This window comes from Triturus cristatus, chromosome 1_1 (assembly GCF_964204655.1).
Source record: "Triturus cristatus chromosome 1_1, aTriCri1.1, whole genome shotgun sequence".
NCBI classification, from domain to species: Eukaryota; Metazoa; Chordata; class Amphibia; order Caudata; family Salamandridae; genus Triturus; species Triturus cristatus.
This window is the reverse complement of record NC_140579.1, coordinates 115,954,874-115,975,700: the sequence shown is the minus strand read 5'-3', so window position 1 is coordinate 115,975,700 and position 20,827 is coordinate 115,954,874. Positions and strand designations below refer to the sequence as shown.

The 20,827-nt window shown below is 49.3% G+C and overlaps 1 protein-coding gene across 1 annotated transcript in view; it reads left to right on the top strand.

Moving 5' to 3' along the window:
• LOC146869711 (uncharacterized) overlaps positions 1–17,771 on the top strand; it is a 340,761-nt gene extending 322,990 nt beyond the window's left edge. The window contains exons 17-18 of the mRNA XM_085612911.1: positions 14,379–14,476; positions 16,658–17,771. Of these exons, the coding sequence (XP_085469037.1) occupies positions 14,379–14,476; positions 16,658–16,795 (236 nt within the window). The 3' untranslated portion in view covers positions 16,796–17,771. The remainder of the gene's footprint in view (positions 1–14,378; positions 14,477–16,657) is intronic.
• Positions 17,772–20,827: the final 3,056 nt, after the last annotated feature.

The window sequence follows — 20,827 nt, the reverse complement described above, 5'->3', positions numbered from 1 at the left end:
GAGTGTTGCATGAACAGGAAGTGACAGTTGCTCCAGGCCTTAGCTGTAAGAGAAGGGCGTCACATGAACAGGAAGTGACGGTCGCTCCAGGTCTTAGCTGTAAGAGAAGGGTGTCACATGAACAGGAAGTGATGGTCGCTCCAGGTCTCAGCTATTAGAGAAGGGCGTCACATGAACAGGAAGTGACGGTCGCTCCAGGTCTTAGCTGTAAGAGAAGGGTTTCACATGAACAGGAAGTGACGGTCGCTCCAGGTCTCAGCTATTAGAGAAGAGTGTCGCATGAACAGGAAGTGACGGTTGATCCAGGCCTTAGCTATAAGAGAAGGGCGTCGCATGAACAGTCGCTCTAGGCCTTTCTTGTAAAAAGGCAGCCATTTTTCGTCAATACATTTTTGCCGGCTGTAGTTGTGGAGAAGATGGGGCCTGTAAATGGAATCATTCCTGCAACCCCAAAACCTATCTAACTATCCACTGCTCCAGCGCCCATCAATCACTGCGTCTCACTCTGTTTAACCCCTTTTTGCCTCTCACAATCTCTAACCTCCACCGCTTTTTCCTCACCCTAACTATTCCACTTGTATAAAATCACTCTAATAGTTAACCCATGCATGCTCCCTTTACCTAACCACATTACCGCATGAAAACAGAGAAAATGATTCAGTATCCTCAGAGCCCAAGGTTAACCCATTAACAAAATCAAATCTTCGACAGTAATTAATAACCAATGGATTAGCCCTAACTTTGAGCTATTGGGTAGCACGCTACTCGCCATAAGGTGCTTCGATGCCTCGTCAGCAAGTACAAAACATTTTCACCGCAAATTAGAGAACAGTTTGTGTGGACGGTGTCCTGCCACAACGCTATGGCCCCTGTCTCAGCAGCACTTACTGCCGGTGAATTGCCCTCCCCCTGCAGGCATCCAGCGGAAAGACAGCAGTGAATAAAGGTTGGGCACTTTTATCACCCAGACACCAAAAGTCAATGATTCTGAAAATGTTCTTGCATACTCCAGACAGGGCTATACGTCCTCTTGTTTTAGGAGCCAAATTATCAAATATTACTGCACAGATGGACTTCCTTTCCTGGCAGGGACATGTTTTCCAGCCTGTCCTGGTGTGACTCTCCAAGGCGTGCTGAGTGGCACCCAGAGCGTCCCCACACAAGCTGCTAAGCATTGATCCTGGCCCTCTGGCCAGGCTACGGACAGACAGACAGGGCATCCTCTGTGGGCTTGCAGATGTCAGTCACTCTGTCTGAAAGTACACATCAGTGATGGGTGAATGCTTGAATTAATCTAAACAACTAGTCATCACTCAGGTCGCGTCCCAGTCCATTGTTATTTTGCACACCATGCCACCTCAGTTTGGACCCAGCCATATGCAAATCACTATTGGCCATGCCACCAATGGGGCCAGTCCAGTCCGAGCTCAGAACAGCTAGAACATGCCAGCCAAGGGCAAGGAAGCGGAATGAACTGCTTAGAACAGGTCAGCCAGGGGCAGGGAGGGCAGAGAGGCCGGCCTAGAACATGACAGCAGGGAGGCAGACAAGGCAGCCTAGAACATGACAGCAGGGAGGCAGACAGGGCAGCCTAGAACATGGCAGCAGGGAGGCAGACAGGGCAGCCTAGAACATGGCAGCAGGGAGGCAGAGAGGCCGGCCTAGAACATGACAGCAGGGAGGCAGACAGGGCACCCTAGAACATGGCAGCAGGGAGGCAGACAGGGCAGCCTAGAACATGACAGCAGGGAGGCAGAGAGGGCGGACTAGAACATGTCACTAGGAGCAGGAAGGCAGAGGGGAAGGCCTAGAACATGTAAGCAAGAGCCGGACGATTGAGAGGGCAATCTAGAACATGTCACTAGGAGCAGGAAGGCAGAGGGGCAGGCCTAGAACATGTAAGCAAGAGCAGGACTATTGAGAGGGCAATCTAGAAAATGTCTGTAGGGGCAGGAAGGCAGAGAGGGCGGACTAGAACATGTCACTAGGAGCACAAAGGCTGGGCGGGCGGACTAGAACATAGCCAGGGGCAGGAAGGCAGGGAGGGCGGACTAGAACATAGCCAGGGGCAGGAAGGCAGGGAGGGTGGACTAGAACATAGCCGAGGCAGGAAGGCAGAGAGGCCGGCCTAGAACATGTCAACACGGAGGCAGACATGGCAGCCTAGAACATGTCAGTAGGGGCAGGAAGGCAGAGGGGGTGGACTAGAACATGTCACTAGGAGCAGGAAGGAAGGCAGGGAGGGCGGACTCGAATATAGTCGGGGGCAGGAAGGCAGAGAGGCCGGCCTAGAACATGTTAGTAGGGACAGGAAGGCAGGAAGGGAGGACTAGAACATGTCAGAAGGGGCAGGAAGGCAATGAGGCCGGCCTAGAACATGTAAGCAAGAGCAGGACGATGGAGAGGGAAACCTAGAACATGTCAGTAGGGGCAGGAAGGCAGAGAGGCCAGCCTAGGACATGTCAGTAGGGGCAGGAAGGCAGAGAGGCCAGCATAGAACATGTCAGGAAGAGCAGGACGGTGGATAGGCCAGCCTAGAAGATGTTAGCAGGGACAGGAAGGCAGCCTAGAACGTCAGTCAGCCTTACATGTTTTTAAGCCTCGCCCTTAATTAGATCGGCCACACTCCTTGGAGAGACCCCCCGAGTTGTTCATTCCACTTAAAGCCCTGTATATAGCCACACCACTCTCACTGTAGTGTTGCGCTCTAGTTCTCGAGCGCTGCGTGATGACGCAGCGCGCGAGAACGCGTGAGGACGAGCGACTGCGCATGCGTGGGACCGCGGAATAAGCCGCGAGGTTCGTTTCCCGGCGCTCTCCTTGAGATAGAGTTAAATAAAGTTATTCACTCCCTTAAAGTTGGTGTCCTGGCAATCCTTGGTGGGGGGAAGCAGCCTACCACCCCTCAGTGAACCTGCATCTTTACAGTGGCGACGAGGCTGAGGACCTGCATGCTGCAAGGCGAACAGCAGAGGGGACTGGACCACAGACACACCTCGTGGCAAGGCAAAGAGTGGAAAGGACACCAGAAAGGACCGTAGGAGGACCTCCAGGGAGAAGTAGAAGAGGAGAGCGTGGCAGAGACAGCGGCAAGACATAGGGGCACCAAAGAAAAGAAGGAGAAGGAACAGGACGGAGGAAGCCGGTCAAACCCTATAGAGAACCTGGCGGACGCAGTGGCGAGCAGGGACGGTGGGGCAGAAGAACCCCGTCAACAGCAAGACCGACCGCAAGGTGAGAGCGCGGACGCACCAGGCAGCCCAAGAGACCCAGGAGCAGCACCGGAAGGAGGCGCCAAAATGAGCGCGCAAGCATCCTCATTGACGAATCCAATCCCGTTTCTACCTAGACCAGGAGGTCCGCAAATGAAATGGGAAGATTGGAGGGAGTACTTTAAGAATTACATTGAAGCGCTAGAAGACGAAAATGGGGAGGCTTTTTCCAGCGCGCGAAAGAAAAGAATCCTACTGCACAACTTGGGTCCGGAAGGGATACGAGTCTATCAGACCCTAGTACCAGCGGTCAGACCAGACGCAGATAATGATGTTTTTCAACATGCTATAGAAGACCTCAACACCCACTATCGACCCGCGGTGAGCGTCTCCATTGACAGGTACAATTTCCAGCAAAGGACGCAAGGAACAAGCGAATCCATCGATGACTATGTGGCGGCGCTGCGGAAGTTGGCAATGACATGCAAATATGGAACCTTAACGGATGAATTCATAAAAGACCAGATAGTCATGCACACAACCAACAAAAGTGTACAAGACAAATTGGGGGCGAATAGCGAAGCATCGCTGAAGGAAGTGATAGCGTTAGTAAAAAAGGCGGAGATGTCGAAAAGGTGCGCAGAAGCGGCGAAAAGGGAGACCATTCAACGCACCATGGTGAACAAGGTAGATGACGCAGGACCGCAGAATCGGAGCAAAACCACGCTGCCTGAAGGGAAAGGACAGAGCAAATGGAAAAGAAAACCAGGACAGTCGTGAAAGCCTGGCGGAGAGGCCAGTGCAGGGTGCTACAGGTGTGGTAGCTCGGCGCCCTTCGCGCAAGACAAACGATGCCCAGCTTTCCGGGCAAAATGTACGTTTTGTGGTGTCATGGGGCACTATGAAAAAGTGTGCAGCCGGAAAACGAAGAAACACGTGGTGAAATACGTGATGCACGAACATCAAGAGGAAGAGGTCGAACAAGAGGAGGAAGATGAGATCTTGTGTGTGGACGAGCCGGTATTACAAGTCGGACACAGGCGCTCTCGCAAACCATCGTGCGACATGCGTATAGGCGGTGTGCAAATCAAGATCGTAGCAGACTCGGGATCGCCGTACACCATAGTGCAAAGAGCAGTGTGGAAGGAAGATTTCGTGCCCAGATTAGGCCCAAAACTAGAACCACCGGACATACGGCCAGTGTCATACACAGGAGAACCCATCCCCATGGTGGGATACAGAAAGTTGACCTTTGAATTCCAGGGAAGAAGTGCGGAGTGCAAGTTGTACGTTGCGGAAAGAGGCCCATCCGTACTAGGATGGATGGACCAAGGAGACCTCGGGATCAAGTTGGATCCGGGAGGAGAAACGCAGGTACTAAATGAAACGAAAATTCCCTAGAGTCTTTGGAGGGACAGTGGGGAAACTAGAGAAATTCACCCACAAGATAGTGCTTAAGGAAAACTGAGACCGGTCTCGCACAAGGTGCGGAACATCCCGCTGGCCATAAAAGAAGCGGTGCAAGTGGAACTGCGGAGACTGGAAGAAAATGGTATAATAGAACCTACAGACAGCTCGGAATGGTTGGCCCCCTTAGTAGTAGCCGCCAAACCCAATGGTAAAGTGCGGTTATGTGTTGACCTTTGCGAACTCAACAAGTGCTTGGTGGTAGAGAAATTCCCGCTGCCGCGCATTGAAGAGATGTTGTCAAAAACAAAGGGGATAAAGTGGTTCTCTACTATCGACCTCACATCGGCGTATCACCAGATTGATCTACACCCCGCCAGCAGGAAATTAACTTCCTTCATAACACCCTTTGGATGTTACCAATTCCGCAGGATGCCGTTTGGACTGGCCTCTGCAGCGGCAGTGTTCCAAAAATTAATGCACCGCCTCTTCAAGGACATGGAGGGCATCCAATATTTCCAAGATGACATTCTGGTGATGGGGTTTGACAGGGAAGACCACGATAGAAAACTAGACAAAGTGCTCCATGTGTTGGAAACCAAGGGCTTAACAGCAGAATGGGAGAAGTGCTGACTAAGGCTGACGTCGGTCACATACCTGGGGCGTGAAATTGGAGGGCAAGGTATCACACCCAAATGAGCAAACGTGAAAGCCATCTGTAATGCCGAAGCTCCGACCAACAAGGATGAAGTAAGATCATTCCTAGGAATGGCGGAATATTACAGTAAATTCGTGCAACACTTTGCCTCAAAGACGCACCATCTTAGACAGCTCATAAGGGAAAAGTCGACGTTCAAATGGACAGAAGAAACGCAAAAGGAATTCGAGGCGCTGAAGCGTGACATCAGCCAAGCGGTACCCCTACAAGGCTACGATCCTAAAGGAAAATCCATATTGACTACAGATGCCAGTGAAAAAGGATTGGGAGCGGTCCTCATGCAAGAGAGAACAGGAGGGACGACGGAGACCCTCTGTTTTGCATCCAGGTCACTGTCGCCAACAGAACAAAAGTACAGTGTGATCGAGAAGGAGATGCTAGCGGCAGTATGGGCCATCGGAAGGTTCCGCCAATTTCTATGGGGCACGAGGTTCACCCTCAAAACGGATCACAAGCCGTTGGTCAAGGTGCTCACTTCCAGTGGACATGCCAGCGCCACGCCGCAAATAGCCAAGATGACACTAAAACTGCTAGAATACCGATATGATGTGGAATATATACCGGGGACACTGAACAAAGGCGCAGATTATCTAAGCAGAGTGGCGGCAATGGAGGAAGCCCCCGACCCAGTAGCAGAAGAGGAAGAGATGTTGGCGGTCATGGAAGACCCGGAAAGGGTCATAAGTAGACAGGAATGGACCCGAGCGTACGAAGAGGACCACGAACTAAGGGAGGTAAAGGACCACATAATTCAAGGTTGGCCGGAGAAGAGACGACTGAGGGAGATGCTCAGGAAGTTCTACGAAGTCAGAGAAGAACTATCAGTGGGAGACGAAGGTATATTCCTATACAGAGGAGAGAGAATCATCCCCCCGTCGGCATTGACATCTCGCCTGGTGGGACTGCTGCATGAAGGACACTTGGGGATAGTGAAAACCAAAATGAGAGTGAAACACATGTACTGGTGGCCCGGAATGGACGTGCAAGTAGAGAGGCATGTCAGAGAATGCGACCAATGCCAGCGAGCAGATAAGACACTAAATCCTCTAAGGCAGGAGCTGGGGAGATTCAAGTTACCGAAGGATCCGTGGGAAGAAGTGGTGATAGACATTCTAGGACCGGTATTGGACAGCCAAGGAACGCCCCAATACCTATGTGTTCTAGTGGACAAGTACTCCAAATGGCCTGAGATATACATACAAGATGCGATGGACACAGAGACGGTGATCAAGTTCGTGACATCGGTATTCCTCAGGGAAGGAATTCCAAGGGTCATTTTGAGCGATAATGGGCCGCAATTCACTTCAGACAAATGGTACAAGTATGCGGAGAGGAATGGAATCAAAGTGCAACACACGTCTGTGTATCACCCGGCAAGCAATGGACAAGTGGAACGATTTAACCGAGTCATCATGGGGTCCATCCAAGCAGCCATCATGATGGGAAAGGACTGGGAGAAAGAAGTGATGAGTATGGTATGAGCCTACCGCATCACCCCGACAGGCACGGGGTATAGCCCTTTCCAAATCCTGAGGGGACGACATCCTTTCACCAAAGACAATGTAGTGTGGAGAGAGAAAACGGTAACCAGCAAGCGGTCTCCCGCAGTGGTACAGCATAACTTGGAGAAGGCCCAGAAAATATATACGAAGTATTATAACCAAAGGAGGAGAGTGAAGAACAATACCCTGGAGAGAGGGAAATGGGTGAGAGTCAGATCGGCAATAAAGAAAAGGAAGGCAGACAGCAAGTACAGCCCTCCCCTACAGGTGAAGGAAGTGTGCGACAGGGCTGCCTTGCTTAGCGACGGGAATGTGTGGTCACAAGATCGCATGTCCAAGTGCAACCGAATCATAGGTTGGCCTCAGGAGGCGACCGAAGGAACAGACCTTGAAGCGAGCGCCAGGGAAGGTGAAGGAAACAGTACACCTGGGGAGGAAGGAAGAAATGGAGAAGAGAGCTGGGAGACGCAGGAGGAACAACTGACCCCAGAACTCGAGGAACCGAGCAGGGATGAGAGCAGAACCCCGAAGAGGGAAGAACCAAGCATGCCGAGAAGCCAAGCAGGTAGCCTGGTGAAGGGAAGTACCCAAGAGGAATGCCTCACTCCGGTAAGACGCACCAGAGCAGGCAGGGCGGTGGTACGACCCAGTCACTTACGAGACTATGAACTAGATGGGAGCTGAACTTTACGGAGGACAGTAAGACTATACGTTGTGTTTGTAAAAGAAGGGAGATATGTAGTGTTGCGCTCTAGTTCTCGAGCGCTGCGTGATGACGCAGCGCGCGAGAACGCGTGAGGACGAGCGACTGCGCATGCGCGGGACCGCGGAATTAGCCGCGAGGTTCGTTTCCCGGCGCTCTCCTTAAGATAGAGTTAAATAAAGTTATTCACTCCCTTAAAGTTGGTGTCCTGGCAATCCTTGGTGGGGGGAAGCAGCCTACCACCCCTCAGTGAACCTGCATCTTTACACTCACATGGCTATTACCATGTGTTTTCTTAAAAGTGAATATTGTTCCATCCCCAAATGAAACTTTCTCTTTCTTTTTCTTTCTCTCTTTCTCCTTTCTCTCTCTCTCGCCTCTCTCTCACTCTCGTCCCTCCCTCTCTCTCTCTCTTTTTCTCTTTCTCTCTCTCTCCTTCTACTTCTCTCTCTATCCCTCTTTCGCTCTCTCTTTTTACTGACAAGATTGCTCGCCTGGTTTCTTGAAGCAGTCTCTCTTTTCCCACACAAGCATATTTCAGCAGGCAGACTCCAGTTCATGGCTCTGCTGCCACCTAGTGGTTGACATGCGATACAACTACTACAACTTTTCCCCATAGAAGGAATGAGGAACCACCTACACCAGTGGTTCTTAACCTTTTGACTTCTGGGGACCCCTACTTAACCGCTACCTGAACTCCGGGTACCCCCGCAGATTCGTTATTGGAATCCAGAAAACCCCACCGAATCTTGTCCCCAGGGACCCCAGCCTTAGCATTTTTCACTTAAACCACAAAACAATGCACAAACGTGATAGAAACAGGCATCCATCGAACAGAAACACAAAGGATGAACTATTGTATTTATTTAATTCACAAACAAATTTAAAAAATCTAAATTTGAATTTGAATAATAAGGTTGAAGCTTTTCTGAGTACGATTGAAGCCACTCCCCTGTGTTTTTCCATTAAAGAAAGTCAGGCAGATTTCGAACTTGCAACCTTTACAGTTCGAGCTTAGACACCGTGGCAGAGGTAGTGAAGGTGACATCATTTAGGTGTCATCACAGGAAATAATGTCATTCGACCTCTGACCCTGATGTTAAGAACCTCATAATAAGCACACAAATTATATAGTAACATAGAAGTTAATGACATAAAAAATTGTCCATTTCATCTCCCATCAGTATTTTAGTTATGATGTTGACGTCATGTACAAGGGAAAAATTGCACGTGACTGTAATTGGAAATGGAAGCTGGAGAGCTACAAGACAGTCTAACACTTGGGGACTTATTTACAAGCCCCTTGCGCCACCCGTCGTCACTTTTCCCATGTTAGAAATGACGCAAAAGTGGAGCAGGGGGCTTGTAAATAAGCCCCTAGGAGCCAAATATATGCCTACCGCAAACGGTCATGATGTCATTATCTGTGAGAAGCTAGCTTGGGTTATGGTGCACACTTATGTAAGCGGGCACCTTGCACCAATCCAGACAGCCCTTATGGTGATTTCAGTGTTCTTAGACAACCTTAGAAAGCTCTCTAAGTGGCAGCTGAGGAGAGACGCCTTCAGGCTTAGTCCAGAAGGAGTGGAAAGCAGCTTGTTTTACCAAAATGCAATCTTATAGTATAGATTAGGTGAAAAAGAACCACACAAGGTATTTATAAACATATGTATTTATTATATTGTACTCCTTAACACATACAGATATCTCCTGGCTGGAGATAAACACAAGGCACAAAATACTTTTCAATAGAAATAGATGAGGAGCACGTGATACACAGTGGTCACCTGGGGGAGACTAAACCATATACTAAAATAGTGGTACGAGAACCACGACTCAAGTCAAGACTATACTCAGAAGATGTAGAAGTGCCAGGGAACCAAGAAACCACCCGAGGTAAGTAACCAGGAGCCCCACGGAGGCCGTGTGCAGAGTGGAGAAACAACCGCGGCATTGATGCAAGTCAATGGGTAAGTCGCGGTTCTAATTTTAAAGAAGACTGACCCTTCCCAGTGGACCCCGAGGAAACCCTGTGGAATACAGAAGGTTGGAGAGCCACCCCACCCGTGGATACCCTAGGCACCTGAATTACTACACCAGGGAAGCTGGGTGCAAAGGCGTGAAGTGGCTTCGGAAACCGCCGTCAAACCCAAAAGAGGACTTCAGGAAGATGCCGCTGCTGGGGAAGGTGAAAGTGTCCGGTGGAACCCAAAGGTGGATTCAGGATGAGAAGTACCTGCAAGAAGAGGGGACAAAGTATATGCCACTCAGGAGTGACCAGGAGCCACAGAAGACAAATGCCCACCAATGTCGGGTGTTACAGGAGAGGTGGCGGTGACCTTGGAGCTGCAGCTGTGAGGACCAGGCAATGCTGTGGACAATCAGGAGCCATTCACGAGCTGTCCCACGTCGGATGTCGAGAGTTGAGGTGCCGGTGGCTGTCGTGAGCAACAACAAGCCTTGGCAACTGTAAACAACGAGGAAAGCAAAGAAGGTGCAGTGTCGGGACCAGCAAGGTCCAGGTGTCTCACCACAAACAGAGGAGTCAGGGCAGGCCAGAGAAATCAGGGAGCCTAAAGAATTCAAAGATGACCCTCAAGAGGACCCACAGGCCGGAGGCACTGGAGTCGCAAGAGGACCTCAAGCAGCTCACCAAAGATGCAGGCCCACGGTGCAAGCGATACAGCGAGGATGAAGGTCTTGTTCACTGGAGATGCTTGAGGTTGGGGCCCGAAGATCTTGGTAGAAGGAAGCCAACAAACCTTTGCAACTGCAAGTTGACACGGTGCACAGGGGTTCAGCTCATGCAGGTCCAACGAGGGATACTGGCCTCAAACTTGGTGAATGGACAGGTCAGGCCTCGAGGGATGTGAAGAACCACCACCTGTGTTGCTGAGCCTTTCGGAGTCCTTGGTTGCCCAGGATCAGCAGACCTGTCAGCTTAATTACAGTGCCTGCAGATGCAGGGAAGTGGCTCCTTCACTTCAAGGAAGATTCCTTCACGTGTCTTGGATGCCCACAGGCCTTGAAAGGTTCCTGTATGGGGCACAGGCACGGACGTTGCAGTAGATGAGCAGGTTGACGAGTTCAGGAGCAGCAGAAGTCTTCCCAGATGCAGCCTTGAAGCCCAGAGCAAAGTCCAGTCAAGTCCAGAGTGCCCAGACGGTTGAAGAAGAAGTGGTGTCTTGAAATTAATCTTGTCCCACAATGAATCTAGGGACCCACCCTCAAGTAAGTCCTTAAGTACCCAAAGGAAAGGGTTGGGAGAATTCAGGGTTCCCTCCCAGGACAGTTCGGAGGATACTCCCATGTACTTTGTCCAGTTTCGTGCCAGAGCGGGAGCCAATGGCTCCCTGATGTGGTTTGACTTGGACTATGCAAGGAGGGCACCAAGTGTGCCCTTCAAGCAGACTGAGTGGCACTAGCAAGCGCTCCCAACTGGCCCCAATACATTAAACCCTGTATGGGAGGTGGTCACACCCCCCTGTGACAGGATACCTATTGTTCTACCTTCCCCTGCTCAAGCTTGGTTCGCAGCAGGAAGGCAGAATCGTGTCTCAGGTCGGCAGCAGTCATCTTGCGCTGGTCATGACGCATAATGACTCGGTGCCCCTCTATATGTTATTTGGCTGCTTCACTTACAAACTGGGAGAAGGGACTCCATAGGCTGTAGGGGTGTCATGCTCATGCAAGAGCACACTCACACTTAGAACAGAGCACCCTGCCTTCAGGATTGAAAGGCCTGCCTTAGGGGTGACTTATAGGGTTTAGGTGCAGTGACCTTAGTTATAAGGAAACCTATATCTTTCGTAATAGGTGCTAGCACCAGCTTACACAGGCTGCAATGGAATGCCTGTAGTTACAGTTTGAGTGCTCTCCCATGGGTGGCATAATACATGCTTCAGCCCATGGGGGACCCCTGGTGTACCTATGCCCTGGGCACCTTAGTACCATATACTAGGGACTGATAAGTGTACACCAGTGACCAATCTGGGATGTACCTAAGTCCTTACCATACCAATTTGGGGGAGAAAGCACAGAGTCTGAGGTCCTGATTAGCAGGATCCAAGTCAGACTAGTCAGAAACAGAATTACATCAAGCAAAACGTGGAGGTAACCATAAAAGCAGATCCTACTTTCCTACAATACCCCTTAAAAAAGATTCAAAACACAAACCCAAAACACCTCTGTTAATTCAGATTGGTTTAATCACTGTTAAAATGTTTTGATTTACGTTATCACTTGTTAAGAACAACAGTGAAGGTTTTGTACAAACATATTTCAAATGCATTCACAACAATGACACATGATAAATTGTTTAAGAATGTGTGTTTTATTCTACTGTTTTTGCTCGTTCAGAGGGGTACACATTGACTGCTCCGCTGAATGTACTTCTTTTCCAGAACTGGTTCCTGGTTTGAGCAGCAGCAAGTAAACCCTATCTTTAGGGGACTCTTTACCTTCAGGTCTTGGGACGGCTGCGGCACCCTCTGAGGACAAGGGTCCCAAAGGCAGTGCCAGAGCTTACAAAGGGCGAGTTATTGGTTGCAACTGTGACCCCTGTAACCTCTAAATGACGTCCATTTTGTGCACCTTAGCAGTGGCGGCCGACACAATGAAAAGGTGTTTGGTGGGTGGTGGGGTGGTGCCGGGGAGAGTGGAAAGGGGGAGCGCACGGATGGTTAATAATACATTTGAAAAAAAACACTTACCTGGAGCTACGGCTGCCTCACGCGGCGTTGTGCCTCCTTGAGAGCAGCGCTGAGATTAGTCTGAGTGGGCTGAAAAGACCCTCCACTCAGACCAGGGAGTCTAAGGGGTTTCTCCAGGCCGACTGTTCAATGCAGCTGGGCTGCAGAAACCTGAGTGCGCATGTGTGTTTTGGTCAGGCTGTGACGGCCGGCCAAACACATATGAGCACTTAGAGCGTGCACACGGAAAAATAAAATGATTTAGGTGATCCTTTTATTTTTCAGCTGCTGGCTAGGAGCCAGTGGGGTGACGCTCCTCCACCATTGCAGAGGCGCGGCCCCTGCACCTCACAGTTGTGAGAAACACACAGTTTTGCCATGTTCTCCTTACTTCCGGAGTGCACAAACCCAAATGCTGCTCCAATAGCCCTCTGGCCACCCCACAATGTCGGTACTTACCAGGTGTGCTGTGAGCACAAACCACAGGACAGCTCAGGCCATCCAGGTTAAAATATCCTTTAATGACTGCAATCTGGAGAAATGTTCTGTGGGGGAGGAGCATAGGATCCTTAAAGAGGGCAAAGTCTCACAACGTCAAAGACGTAACAATAGCCCCCACAGCCTGTGCGGTGCGGGGGAGCCCGAGCTCCAGGGGGCCCTTTCTGGCACTGGGTCCGTAGCATGGGGGGCCCACTCTGTGTGCTTTGCAGGAGACCCCTCAAGTTTCATACGCCACTGCTCCACCTATGTGAAAGTTCTTCACCATAGGGATCTTCCCTGTTCTAGTGAGAGATGACAAGGGAATCACTCAAGGGGGTTTGGGATTTCATGCAACTCCTGACATAAACCCTCTCGTCATCAAGGTGCACAGAAGCCCCCCCGCTCCGGATATAATCTGGAGCTATCAGGTCTGAGTACAGTGCTGAGGTGGCCCCCTGCAGCCCGGCCCCCTGCACGATGGGGGACAATTCCTGGGAGGCATAAAAAAGGTGAGTTTAAGCATAAATGTTTGTTCGTAAAAGAATTTACCTTTGTGATTAGGGACCTGTGTAACTCTTCCTTGTTACTGAAGGAGCTTCCTGGAAGGGGGCTACTGCTGCCCCTGAAAACTCACCAGACACATCTTTCAACATTTAATGATAGTGTTTGTTGAATTCACAGAACATAGAAGCACTTCAATGATTACACAGGAGCAGTTCATATTAACTTTCAATTATGTTTTAGAAATTCCATCCAGGCTCCAAGTGAAGTAGCAAGAAGTGCTGATGTCACAGTGTGAAATAGTGAACAATATAACCCATTTTACAGTGTACATGAAAAATATAATTCAGGCTAAACTCAGTCTAGAACAGTAGGTTATGTCTGATATTCAATAGAAGCAAATTTGATAGAGTTAGTCCATTTGGTTTTCTGATGATGTTTCGGCCCTCATGAAAATGTCCAATGGTCTGCTTCAGGATCAATCAAAGGCATTGCTGTTTACTATCCAGTGTAAGTTGGCCAGGAATACTTCAGCGCCATCAATCTAAGAAAGTTCCCATTGATAAGAATGACATACTCTCACTATGGGATGATGCTGTTAGGTACATGTGCAGCTGAGGTGTGGACAGTAAAATGATCGTTAGTGATATTATTTGACTTCTGGGGGCCCTTCAAGCCCTAGGCTGCAGGACTAACAGAGGGCACTTGGTCTGTGTAACCTTTCTAATATTTTTCTATACTACTGAATAAAAGGTGTGCAACACACTTCTATTTACCCATGGCCATTGGCTTGCCCTCTTCCTCCCACGGCATAAAGCGCCGTGACTCGGTGTAACCTGATTATTGGTATGGCAGAGGCTCCTGCTGATTCTCAATCATATCCAATGGTACCCTGTGCATGTACCTGAGAGGACCCCTTACAAAATCCTAGATCTTTGCTTTAGTTGTGTCTATTATATGTGTTTAGTGAAATTTGGGCCTTCTTCAATGCCTTCTCTCTGGTGCCCTCTTCCGTTGCTCTCCCTTCAGTTATACACCTACCTCAGCCCTAAAAAATGTATGGATACAAGCAATTGTGCTGTTCTATCACCAGAGTGTTCACCCCCCTCCCTGGGGCATTCTGGGTATTCTTCTGACCATCTCATGTCTTCTTGTTCTTTGAAGATCCTACACCGACAGGCGGACTGCCGGGCTGGGGCATCGTCCTCATCTCCTTAGTGGCCATCTTTGGTGTCCTGGTGGGCATCTGCCTGGTGTGCACGGTAAGCATTGGGCTCTGTGGCTAGGGTTTCTCTTAAGTGACAAAACAAAAAAAACTCTTCAGCAGGGGGAAGGGAAGAATGATGTGGGGAAGACGCACAACTCTTCAGCAGGGGGAGGGAACACTGATGATGGGGAGATAAATTACAAGTTAGCTGGGGAAGGGAAGACGGTTGGGGGAAGGAAATACCTCTTAAGTGGGAGGGGGAGTGCAGGGGTGACTTTGAAGTAGGGGACAAAATAACTCTTCAGCAGGGATATGGGAAGACGTGTGTGAGACAAATAACTCTTCAGCAGGGGGAGGAAAGGCTCATGTGGGGAGACAGACAACTCTTCAGCAGGGGGAGGAAAGGCTCACGTGGAGAGACACACGACTCTTCAGCAGGGGGAGGAAAGGCTCATGTGGGGAGACATATGACTCTTCAGCAGGGAGAGAAAAGGCTCATGTGGAGAGACACACGACTCTTCAGCAGGGGGAGGAAAGTCTCATGTGGAGAGACACACGGCTCTTCAGCAGGGGGAGGAAAGGCTCATGTGGAGAGACACACGGCTCTTCAGCAGGGGGAGGAAAGGCTCATGTGGAGAGACACACAAGTCTTCAGCAGGGGGAGGAAAGGTTCACGTGGAGAGACAGACGACTCCTCAGCAGGGGGAGGAAAGGCCCTGAACTGATTGACATCCAGGAGAGGATACTCAACAAACTCTGCGAGAGGCAAGAGAGAGTTGAGACTAAAAAGGCTATGAGTGGAGAGACATGAACTTCCCTTCGTGTCTGACAAGGAGGGAGTTTGAGTGAGGAGACACCAACTCCCCTCTGTGGGAGTTTTGGAAGGCTCTTCGGTAGGGAGACCCAAACTTCCCTCTGTGGGAAACAAGGAAGACTCAACTGTGAGATAATGAAGGCTTTGGAGTGTGGAGACACAAACTCCCCTCTGTGGGAGACAGGGGAGGCCTTTGAGTCTGAGGAGATACTCCCTCCTCTGCATGAGACATGAAAGGCTCATAAGTGTGGAGACACGAATACTTGTGCGCCCACCTCACTCCTCGCCGTCACTGCCCCTGCGTACAGTCCTGGACCTTGGGCGTGGCAGTTTTATAGTAACATACCTCCTTCACATCCTTTGTAGGTGATAATGACACGACCAGAAGCAGGGTCGGTGACGACACAAGTGAGGTGGACACATGGGGGCCTATTACAGATTGTGCGGGGGGGGGGCGCAACGGACGTATGCGTCTGCTTTGGGCACTTTGGTATTATAGAAGGGGGCGCACACTCTTGTGCGTCCCCTTCTATAATACCGATAGCGCTGACGCACTTAAAGGGCTATCAACAGAGGGTGTTCCCTTATTTGCATAGGGGCGTGCCCTATGCAAATGAGGGAATTCCTTTGACTCTGCCCCTGCGCCCTATCACAGATGCAGGCACAGAGTCAAAAAAGCCCTCAGGAGGCGCACTCACAGTGCACCATTAAAAAGGTGGCGCACTGTCAGTGCGCTTTCTTAGAGCAGCCCTCTACAGGGGCTAAAGGGGGTCCTGTGGATCCCCCCAGACATTCCTTTGCAGGCGGGTGCAGTCACTGACTGCACCCGCCTGCAAGGGGACCTCTAAACCCCTTTGAAAGTGCATTCGTATGCCGCCTGCACTGTGAAAACACGGAGCGGCTTCTCCATGTTTTCACATGAATGCGCTGCTCTCAGAACAGCGCGAGTTTGCAGCGGCCCCCAGGGCAACGCATTCACCATAATGGGGCGCATTATCACTGTTTACGCCCGGTGCACCTTTTCAAAGGTGTGCGGGGCGCAAGCAATCACAATGCATAACACGCCCATGGAGCGCTCTTAAGTGGGGAGACACTGTGCGAGACAAGAAGTGCTGGAAGGGGTGGGGGGGGGCTTTACTCCACCCCTCTGAGAAAGATAGCTGTAAAGTGGGGACACACAGATCTCCCTGGGGCAGATTTACAAGCCCTTGCGCCACTTTTGCGTCACTTTTCCCATGTTAAAAGTGACGCAAAAGTGGCGCAAGGGGCTTGTAAATCTGCCCCTTTCTTGTTAAGTGGGGAGAAACAGCACTCTAATGCTTAGGGGAGGGGCCTGAAAGGGGTATGATGTGAGATACAAGGTACAGTCTGTATGTGCACCCTTTCCATATTTCCCTTGACCTCTTTTTGACCTCTCCACAGTGCATCGTCTTGTCTCGCTCACAAGGCCAGTATGCCGTCAAAAGAGAAGCCCACCTCCGACAACAGACGGCTCGGGAGCCCCAACAGGCAGAGCACTCGGGGGCCAGTGAAGGATCCTGGGACAGCTTACCACTGTGAAGGAAGCACCCACCTGTGACCTCTGACCCTTCAGCCAAGGGTATTGGAGCCCCTGACGGAGAACCGCAGACAACATTTTACCAGTGTTATATGAAAAATGTAAAAGCATGTTCTGCAGAAAGCAGGTTGGAAAGTGACATCCTGACTGCAAATGTCGGCGAGTCCACCAGAGGGCAGTGTGGCCCAGTAGGGTTTCTTGCACCCCAATGTTTGCCACAGAAGGCCACCTCACACTGCCTGTCATTCCTGCCCCTTTAAAAGAGCTTAAAAACAGATCCCCAACATCCGTGTGGTTTCAAAGTCCTGTAAGGAAACCAGGCTATAAGTTCCCCCCTGGGAAAAATGGCAGGTTTATTTTCATTTAAAAAAAAATAGGAACTCGGTAGGAAATAGTGCACCTTGCATTGGCCACCCCACTGTGTATGTGATTGTGGTACCTCACCCAGCGCCCACGGACTGTCAGGCCTGCCCAGAGTCTTTTTTCTTTACAAACTCCTATCCAGAGGGACACTGGGACATGTAGTCCTGCACACAGTCCTGTTTAACTGAGCCATTTACATAGGCCTTTTCCATGCACAATAAACACCGTATAACCAGGAACGTGCTCACGTACAAAAGTAGTAAATTATAAATTACTAATGACTTTAAGATATCTTCATTCCTTTGTTAGTTGCCTCACAAGCAGCACATTAGTCTAACATTATCGACTTACAATGTAAGGTTGGAGGTTTCAGCCGGAAAAATGAGAGGATTTATTTATAATATAATCAAGTGATGTACCCAGATTACTTTCTAAGAAAGTAATCCTCTGATGTGATCTGTGACCAGGAAACATGAGCTGATTCCATTCTTTAGGGTAATGGACGCTGGTGCTGTTTCCTGTCTATTTAAGTGGATTTCTTCTGATTTTTGTGTCAAAAGTTTTTGTTTTTGTTTTTTATGAACCTATTATATTTAAGTGTAAATATGCTCTCATTTGCCTAATAAAAATATTTAATTTTTAACATAGAATTTTCTTTGCATTATTCAGTAATGGAATTGCATTATAGAGGAGCAAATAAAGAGAGACCGCTGCAAGCTCTGAAGTTGTTTTCACATTAGTGCAGTCAACATGTTTCTGCATTTGCCCCACTTGAGCCCAACAATTACACAAGCTCGCTGTAGGGTCTTCCAGACCCTTGGACAGCGACCTCAGAGGTCGAGGTGGGGACCCAGTGTTTGCTCTTGGTACCCTGGCTTTCAGTGACTAACAGCTTTGGTCCTGCAATATTACAGTGTAGGGAGATACATATTTACCGGCCTTCTTCAGGGTGAGTTGGCCGCTGGCTCCCTCGTGTAGAAGGTTCTGCCAGTCTACATTAAAATGGTCTTCACGTCCATCTTTGTGAAGCAAGAGTGGAAGGAGTGAGGCTCAGAGGAGTGCAGGGGCCGTATGCATGTCTGGACGGGTGCAAGGGTTCGAGGCTTCGTTTGTCTCCCTGTTTGCGTATGGCATGAGCATTGACATCGTGGAAGATTAGGGATGATTAGCGTAACCCAACATTAAATGCTATTTCCTTAGTGCAAAATTCACCCTAGCATCCGAAAGGGACTTGAGGAATCATTTTGCATTAAGAAAAGAGCACTAAATGCAACAAACACGAACACCAGCAGGCGCTCGCTCTTGTTCCTGTTTCCCCGCTGTAGGAGTTTTGTGCCAAATGACCCATAATTACACAAACTAGCACAATAGAGTCCAGGCCTAATGAAGGCTTTTGCTTAGGGTTGTGCAGCTCTCTGCAGACCTGGGAACCTGCCCCTTTACACTCCTTACCTTCCGCCGTGTTCTGTAGTAGAGGGGTAGACTGTCCTGCAGGGGTCAGTTTCTTCCCTCTGTACTTCACCTGACCTGGGAACCTTCCCCTTTACACTTCTTGCCTTCCACCATGTTCTGTATTAGAGGGGTAGACTGTCCTGCAGGGGTCAGTTTCTTCCCTCTGTACTTCACCTTCACTTTTCCCCCATTTTCCTCCAGGGCGCTCTCTGTTCTACCTCCTCTTCCTGCCTGCTTTGCAGTTACAAAGGGTTTGGTTGCCTCTCCGGGCACTAATACAGATTGGTACATTACTGGCAGCAATCCAGAAAGCACTCTTGTTGTCCATGCGCGAGATGTGCCTGACCCTGCAATGGCCGTACATGTGTTTGATTGAAGAATCTCTTAAACAATTTCACTCTGCTAGAGGGCTGATTGGTCAGCTCTGGGGATAAACATTCCGGTCTTGACCAGTACTTTGTTACCGGATCTCTCACTGGGACCTATGAGGAAAGAGCTGAGCGGAAGTACCCGCAAGGCGTTGCAGAGTAGCAAGACCGGAATCAGCTGACTGCTGTCCTCCTGCCTGGGCAGTGAACTCCGCCCCGCTCGCAGAGTTTGCGGAGTTTTCCGCACTCCACGATACGCGGAGCTCGTGGAGTTCCCAAAAACTCCACTTCGCGCAGCGTAGCGGAGTTTTTTCCTCGCTCGCGTTCACCAACGCCAAGTTGGCGAGCGCGAACGAGGAAAGTCCATCTACCGGCGAGATTGTTTCTCGTTCGCGATCGCCAACATCAAGTTGGCGAGCGCGAGCATGGAAAATAAACCTCCCGGCAAGATTTCTCAACGCTGCGGGGGTCAGGTTTCTCATTGCAAGTGGCTGCGTATGCTTGCCGTTGCTCGCGCTGAGAAACTGCCCGTTCACGTTGAGAAAGCTGTTGTTCAAGTAAAAATCTACTCGAGTGGCAAAAAAGGTAAGCTTGCGCTTTGCATGGTGTTTGCAATGATTGCACAGTATGGACAAGGATCCGGCACTGTGCAATCACCGCAAATGACATTTTTCTACCCTACTCCGCCACTCGCGGTGCTCCGCGTATTGCGGCATAGTTGTTTTTGCACTTTTTGTAGTGCAACTCCGCGAACTCCGCCCAGGGTTACTCCTGTCAGACTAGGTACTGAGCCTGGCTCAACATTCCATTTGGCGGCTGAAGAAGAAATGCAAACTAGAGGAATCTGAGAGACTGTTAAACCAGGTATCGCAAAAATGACATCGAAAACCTTAAGGGATTGGTTGAGCTTTTTAACTATGTTAAAGCGGGCGGTGCAGTTCCATCAATTGTCAAAGAATCTATTATCTTAAGTTTTGTAAAGAAAGGTAAGAACGCCGGGGACATTAACTCATATAGGCATATCAGTTTATGAAATTCTGACTATAAAATATTTATGAAAGTCTGGTCGAATCGCTTTACCCCAGTTGCACAAAATGTGATCCATTAGGACCAGACAGGGTTTGTGGCCGGGAGGTTAATGTCATCTATTTCTGGGTTTTTATTACAAGCACTTTATTTTTTTTAATACTATCCCAACACCAGCACTTATAATGATGGTCAACGCAGAGAAAACGTTCGACTCGGTGAACTGGGATGCTCTTTTTTACAGTCTAAGAGGAGTTGGGATTCCTCCCCAGGTTTTCAACATGTTACAGAATATGTATCAAGGGGCGCAGGCTCAAGTTTTTATTAATTATAACCTGGCTGGGACAGTCATTATTAGTCGGGGGACTAGGTAAGGTTGTCCTCTGTCACCTGTTGTGTTTACCTTTTTGATTGAACCGCTGGCTATACGGATCCAAAATAATTTAGAGGTAAAAACACCAGTATCAGGAATGTCAAAATTGAAGTTATTTGCGGATGATATTTTCCTTTACCGTAGACCAGAAAGGCAGAATATCAAAACAACATTGGCAGAATTTGCGCAGTTTGAATTAATTGGAGAGTATAAACTCAATCAGAAGAACGCTGAAATTTTAATAAACAATACTTCTAGTGATGTTCTCCCAGATAATCTTAAACGGCAAGCCCTCTCTCCTGACCCGATCCAATATTTAGGGATATATATTACCAACCAGTATGCGGAAATTTATAAATTGAATTACAGAGCCATGCTAAAAAAATTAAACATTTATTTGATAAAAGGTCACTTCTTCCTCTTACATTGATCGGCCGTGTGGCTCTTATAAA